This window comes from Corvus brachyrhynchos, unplaced genomic scaffold (assembly GCF_000691975.1).
Source record: "Corvus brachyrhynchos isolate BGI_N302 unplaced genomic scaffold, ASM69197v1 scaffold1097, whole genome shotgun sequence".
NCBI classification, from domain to species: domain Eukaryota; kingdom Metazoa; phylum Chordata; class Aves; order Passeriformes; family Corvidae; genus Corvus; species Corvus brachyrhynchos.
This window is the reverse complement of record NW_008239003.1, coordinates 670587-677781: the sequence shown is the minus strand read 5'-3', so window position 1 is coordinate 677781 and position 7195 is coordinate 670587. Positions and strand designations below refer to the sequence as shown.

Sequence of the window (7195 nt, the reverse complement as noted above, 5' to 3'; positions counted from 1 at the left end):
TGGGACACTTTCCACTATCCCAGGCTGCTCCAAGCCCTGTCCAGCCTGGCCTTGAATGCTTCCAGGGCATCCACAGCTTCTCTGAGCAACCTGTGCCAGGGCCTCACCACCCTCACAGGGAAGAATTTTTTCCTTGTATCCCATCTTCTGCTAGCCTCTTTCAATTTGAGCCCACTCTCCCTTCTCCTTCACTGCAGACTCTCAGAAATAGTCTTGCCCCACCTTTAGTGTAGACCCCTTCAGAGCTGGAAGGCCACAGTTAGGTCACCCTAAAGCTGCCTTTTCTCCAGGCTGAATAATCCCTGTTCACTCACCCCTTCCTCACAGCAGAGCTGCTCCATCCCTCTGATCAACTTGGTGGCCCATATCGTGGTTTCTTCTGTTTTGCAGGATCATGGATTTTCCAGGACACTTTGAACAAGTCTTCCAGCAGCTCAACTACCAGAGGCTCCATGGGCAGCTGTGCGACTGTGTCATCGTGGTGGGAAACAGGCACTTCAAAGCGCACCGCTCCGTGCTGGCCGCCTGCAGCACGCACTTCCGAGCGCTCTTCACTGTGGCCGAGGGGGACCAGACCATGAACATGATCCAGCTGGACAGCGAGGTGGTGACGGCGGAGGCCTTTGCCGCGCTCATAGACATGATGTACACATCCACGCTCATGCTGGGGGAGAGCAATGTGATGGACGTGCTGCTGGCCGCGTCCCACCTGCACCTCAACTCTGTGGTGAAGGCCTGCAAGCACTACCTGACAACCCGGACGCTGCCGCTGTCCCCGCCGAGCGAGCGCGCACAGGAGCAGAGCGCGCGCCTGCAGCGCTCCTTCATGCTGCAGCAGCTGGGGCTCAGCATCGTCAGCTCGGCGCTGGGCTCCTCGCAGGGCGCTGAAGAGCCGCCCGGCGCCATGGGCTCCTCCATGCGGAGCAGCCTGGAGCAGCGCGCCGCCTTCCCCATCCGCCGCCTCCACGCAGAGAGCGGGCAGCCCGTCGTCCACTCGCGTGAAGATTTCTTCTCTCCGGACTCGCTGAAGATTGTGGACAACTCCAAGGCTGACACGGTTGCTGATAACCAGGAGGACAACACGATCATGTTTGACCAGTCCTTTGGTGCTCAGGAGGATGCTCAAGTGCCCAGCCAGTCAGACAACGGCGGGGGAAACATTTCCCAGATGTCCATGGCGTCACAGACCACACAAGTGGAAACCAGCTTTGACCAGGAGGCTGCTGCTGAGAAGAGCAATTTCCCATGTGAAAATCCAGAGGTCAGCCTGAATGAGAAGGAGCACATGAGGGTGGTGGTGAAGTCTGAGCCCCTGAGCTCCCCAGAGCCTCAGGATGAGGTGAGCGATGTCACCTCCCAGGCGGAGGGCAGTGAGTCTGTGGAGGTGGAAGGAGGAGTGGTGAGCGCAGAGAAGATAGAGTTGAGTCCCGAGAGCAGCGACCGCAGCTTCTCTGACCCTCAGTCCAGTACCGACAGGGTGGGAGACATCCACATTATGGAGGTGTCCAACAACCTGGAACACAAGTCTTCTTTCAGCATTTCAAATTTTTTGAATAAAAGTAGAGGAGGTGGCTTTGGTGCCAGCCAAAACAACGATGACAACATTCCCAACACCACCAGCGACTGCAGGATGGACAGTGACGCCTCTTACCTGATGAGCCCGGAGTCGGGGCCCGCCGGTGGCCACTCATCTGCTGCCGTTTCCCACGTCGAGAACCCGTTCAGTGAGCCCACGGACTCGCACTTCGTGAGGCCCATGCAGGATGTGATGGGTCTGCCGTGTGTGCAGACCTCCGGGTACCGAGCAGCGGAGCAGTTCGGCATGGATTTCCCACGCTCAGGCCTGGGCTTGCACTCGCTGTCTCGGGCCATGATGGGCTCAGTGAGAGGTGGAGCTGGTGGCTTTCCTGGCTACCGCCGCATTGCCCCCAAAATGCCCGTGGTGACCTCTGTGCGGGGCTCGCAGCTGCAGGAGAGCTCATCCGGGTCCCAGCTGATGATGAACGGGAGCACTTCCTTTGAGAGTGGGCACCTGTCGCAGCCTGGCCCGCCGCAGCTGACCAGGGCGTCTGCGGATGTCCTGTCCAAGTGCAAGAAGGCTCTGTCAGAGCACAACGTGCTGGTGGTGGAGGGTGCACGCAAGTACGCCTGCAAGATCTGCTGCAAGACCTTCCTGACGCTCACGGACTGCAAGAAGCACATCCGTGTGCACACGGGGGAGAAGCCCTACGCCTGCCTCAAGTGTGGCAAGCGCTTCAGCCAGTCCAGCCACCTCTACAAACACTCTAAGACCACCTGCCTTAGGTGGCAGAGCAGCAACCTGCCCAGCAGTTTGCTGTAACCTGCTGCCCCGGGCCTGGAGGAGCCTCGCTGCCGGCGGGCTGGCGGACATCGGCGTGCCACGGTGCCACACACAAAGTCTTGGCTCTGCCATTGGGGATATCCGGTACCTACCTCGCAGGGTGTCGCCGCCGGGAGCCGTGCGGCGGGGATGGGGATGTGACCCCCACAGCAAAGCAGCCCCTTTGCAGGGCAGAGGGGTGACAGCATGGGGGTCTCCTGAAATAGCACGTTTTGAGAACAAGAAACTGACGTGCAAATTTCTTTTTCTTTTTCTCTAAAGCATTTTGTAACAGTGAAAGCATTTAAATAATTACTGTAACATGAGTTGCTGCATTATGTTAGGACAGTAGTGCAGACCACTTACCTTTAAAAGAGAAAAAAACAGCTTTGGCTGCACCCGTCTGACATAATGCTTTAAAATACGCTACTTATAACAATAGTTCTAGGATTATGAATGTATGTTTGGCTGTTTTGTAGTAAAGGACACTGTGTAATCAAGGTGCTTAAATTAAATCCCAGACAAGTAACTTTTGGACTGCCAGGTGTACATATAACTTTAATACAGCAAGATCTGGATGTTTGGCTGGTTTTTTTTTTCTGTAGAAACAAGTATTAAGTGGTAAGTGAAGTACTGTCTCTTGTTTGTGCTATTCCTAGCAGTATTTTAACCAGTTTGTATCTCCTATGTTACAATTCTATATATGCAGAAGTTTGAACAGAGCTTGTCTTTGTTGTTTTGAAGGAGAGGTAATTTGTGATGGCTTTTTTTGCCATGTAAGACAGTATCTTGCTGTTCCCAGTTGCCCACAGTCCATCTGGTCCCTGTTACAGTGTGAGCACGATGTCTTTTATCTGCAGGCTTTACTTTCCTGCCCTGCGCACTTAGTGAATTCCCTTTGCAGCTGTGGATCTGTCCTGAGATCAAATTGCTCCTCAGTCAGGAGCAATCCTTGTTTGCCATATTTCACAGGATCAGAGTATGCTGAGTTGGAAAGGAGCCATGAGGATCATTGTGTCCAGCTCCTGGCCTTGCAGAGGATACCCCAACAATCCCATCCTGTGCCTGAGAGCGATGTGCAAACACTTCTTTACTTCAGGCAGGCTGGGGGTTGTGACCCCATCCCTCGGGAGCTTGTTCAGTGCCAGACCACCCTCTGGGTGAAAAACCTTTTCCTGATATCCAACCTAAACTTCCCCTGACTCAGCTCCAGCGGTTTTCTCAAGTTCTGTCACTGGTCATGAGAGTGAAGAGATGTGTAGCTGCCCTTCTGCTGCCCCTCAGGAGGATGTTGAAGGCCCCAGTGAGGTCTGACCTCAGTCTCCTCCAGGCTGAGCAAACCAAGTGCCCTCAGCTACTTCTTGTAAGACTTCCTCTCCAGACCCCTCACCATCCTCATGGCCTCCTTTGGACATTCTCTAACAGCTTAATGTCTTTGACATGATTGCTCCCAGCTCTTGAGGTGAGGCCGCCCCAGTGCAGAGCAGAGCGGGACAATCCCCTCCCTCACCTGGCTGGTGACGTGATGGGCCTTCCTGGCTGCCAGGTCACTGCTGGCTCATACTCTGTAAAATGTCGTTGTCAAATCCAGGCCTTCCACTTAAAGTAGTGTCATGAAAGTACTTTTCCCCATACATTTTAAAAAAAGGTAATGTAAATTTAATTTTAAAAAATGGCACTGTACACGCATAGCAGAAATCTGACGTTCTCCACGTGAGTCATGTAAATCTCATTTCCTCTTCTTTAATGCCACTCTAAGTTAACACTGCCTGCAGTCTCCTTTCTTCCTTGTCAGAGGTGCACATGACCTGGTGCTCAGCATTCTTAGGTTTTAAAGTAAAATTTCCCAGCACTTCTGCTGATGATAAATGCTGTTCAGCCAAGCAGGGGCTGGGTCAGGGCTGCAGAGTGTCCTGCTCAGGTGAGGCAGAGGATTCCCTGCACCTGCCCTGTCAACGTGTTGTTTGCACCTTGACCATCTGAGGAATGCAGAAACACAGGAGATGGTTGGATTAATTCCTTTAAAATGTTAATATTTTGTTATAGGGTTTACTTAGTGATCATATTTCTGGCTCTTTTTTTTTTAAGCATTAAAATAACATTTTTTTTTAAAGCAGTGCGATATGCTGTGTTGTGTTTGAAATAATTTCAGTATTGGGGACTAACAGCATTGAGCTGCATAAACACTCTCCCAGACATCAATAAAATGCAGTATTTTGTACTTTAATATTTCCTTGTGTTGCTCTATTAGGTAACACTGTTTCATCTTCATTGCATTTATAGTGTTTTGCTTTTTAAAAACAAAGCTTGGTGTTTCATTTTCTGTTTCCTGTAGCATTCCTAAATCCAAATTTGTTGAATTGTTACAATGTTTGGGAATAAAGCATCTCTTTGAGCAAGGAGACTAATTAGCAACTAATATGAGCAGAAAACACTAAACTGGACTTTTCAACTGTTTTTATAAAAATTTTAATCTGGAATATCAGGGCAGGAGGACTTCTGTATTCTTTCAGTGAGAAAAAGTTTGTCTGGAGCGTTTTTGGAAGCAGCAGCTTTAAATTCCATTAGCAATTGATGTGCAGAGGGGCAGTTGCAGGCCCGGAGCCTGCAGCTGCCTCGCGGCTTTCCGAGGCTTCCTGAATGAAGCAATAAATTCCTGGGAATAGCCTAAATACATATCTGGGACCTGAGCTGCCCGCTCTGCATGAAGGGTGTCTCACCCCACAGCCTGGAGAGCTTATGCCACTGAATTCCGCTTAGAATTGAACTTTGCAGGTGGGATCTTGCATGGAGGTGTTGGGGTGCCTGTTCCAAAACACCTGGAAATAAACCCTACGTTTTTGTGTTGCTGTGTCTGCCTGGCTTCACTGTTTGGTGCTCTTCACACCAGCCTGTACAGAAATACTTGTGATTGCAAAAGTGATCGTAAAAACCTGACCTTGGTAATAATTATGTCCTTTGTTAGAACTTACTTTTGTTAATGAAATAATACCTACACAGCACCTGTAACATTCATGATCCATGGTCACTGCTGCTCTCTGAATTCCTTGTGGGAAGATGTCGCAGGTGCAGGAGGTGCTTGTCTTGAAGGAGTTCTGAGATGGACACCTGAGTCCAGTGCTCCAGTCCCTGCAGCAGCTGGTTCACCAGCTCATGTCTATTTCTTGATGTACCCAGGGAATCTGACACAGCTGCTCAGACACCGGGTCGTTCTCAGTCACTGTCACCATCAGGGATCACAGTAACCTCTTGGATGCTCAGTCAGCATCCCTCAGCATCACAGTAGCTTCACCAACAGCAGAATCTTCAGTGTCAACACTAAGAAGTCTTGGAGACTAGTGAGATCCCCCACTGGACTCATGCCCTGGGTGTTCATAGCAAAGTCAATCCTGATTTCCACTGGGTCGTTCAGAAACTCCCCAGCCAGTTGGGATGCCCAGAGCACACTCCCTTCCTCCCCACCACCACAGCCACAAGTCTTTCCTGCTCAGTCCAGATTACAAACCTCCAGAACTATTTCTGACAGGTCAGCACAAGGCAATCAACCGTGCTCCTGAATCAGAACTTACTGATAAATGCATCAGAATCCCACCCAGGTGTGATGCAGGGCAACGTCCAACAGCCATTGCTGCTATCAGAGAGTGCTTCATTTAGCATCCAAGAAATTCCAGCAGAGCCCAGCACAAGGGACACTTGCTGTGGGACAGGAAGAGGCACACAAGAGTGTGCTGGGTGAACTGTAACTCCGGTCACAGGCTCTGTGCTGCGTTCTGGCTCCCTCCCCACACCGGGATTGTGCTGCCAGCTGCTCACTCTGGGACACTTCCCTCCTGCCCATTGCAACCTCCTTGCTCCTTCCCTTCTGCTGCTGTCCCCAAAAAGCACCGGTTCCCTGTCTGTCCCCTGCCAGGGTGAAGGCACTGGGGAGAAGGCACGAGTGGCTGTGAGGCAATGGGGCTTGTCCTGGGGTGAAAGGATGGGAAAACCTGTACAAACCCACCTCGGCGGGGTGGATCAGCCACTGGCATCACTGTTCAACCTGGACATGCCAAAGGGACTCCTGTGTGGGCCCAGACACCATGGAGCAGTGCGCTGGGACTGGGAGGAAGAGGAGGGAGGAGGAGGATAGCCGATAGAGAGCCACTGCTCAAAAGGAACCTGAGTCCAGGCATGCTCTTCAGCATGTTCCCTGGCGTGAGGCCTGGGAGCACTCGGAGCTGGAAGGAGGCTGGTTTAAGACTGGTGAGAGTGACCTCCACATCACACTGTGGGGACACCTGTGGGGTGGCTGGGGTGGGTGGCACTGCATGGCTGTGACCGGTCTGTGACAGGGCTGTCTGTCTGCCACACAGTCACAGATGGTGGGAGGGCACATGGGGAGGGGCCAGGCAAGGCCAGCGCGCACCGCTGGGGGCAGATCCACCCCCGTCCCGCAGGATGGGCCAGCTGGACCCCAGGCTCGTCAAAGCTGTGGCTGCCCAAGCCCTGGAAGTGCCCAAGGCCAGGCTGGATGGGACTTGGAGCAACCTGGGAGAATGGAAGGTGTCCCTGCCCCTGGCACGTGGGGTGGAATGAGATGATCCTTAAGGTGCCTTCCAACCCAACCCATTCCATGATTCTGTGATCAACGGCACAGAGAGATGGGCTCCAGGCTCCAGGCTCCAGCCCCCATTTATGGAAGTGGAACAGTGGCTGCAGGATCCATAAGTCCCCAAAGCCCTTGAGATGTGCCCATCAGGCCTCTCCTGGCACCTGGAGGCTTGGGTCCCGCTCAGGGTCTCCTCTGCATCAACACAGCTCACTGCCATCTGAGAAAAACGAGGGCAGCTGCAGGCCGAAACTACGAAGGGGGAG

At 52.4% G+C, this 7195-nt stretch overlaps 1 protein-coding gene across 1 annotated transcript in view; it reads left to right on the top strand.

Moving 5' to 3' along the window:
• Positions 1 to 5194, top strand: part of ZBTB5 (zinc finger and BTB domain containing 5) — a 6776-nt gene extending 1582 nt beyond the window's left edge. The window contains exon 2 of the mRNA XM_017739017.1: positions 391 to 5194. Coding sequence (XP_017594506.1) covers positions 395 to 2341 — 1947 coding nt within the window. The 5' untranslated portion in view covers positions 391 to 394 and the 3' untranslated portion in view covers positions 2342 to 5194. The remainder of the gene's footprint in view (positions 1 to 390) is intronic.
• The last annotated feature ends 2001 nt before the right edge of the window (positions 5195 to 7195 follow it).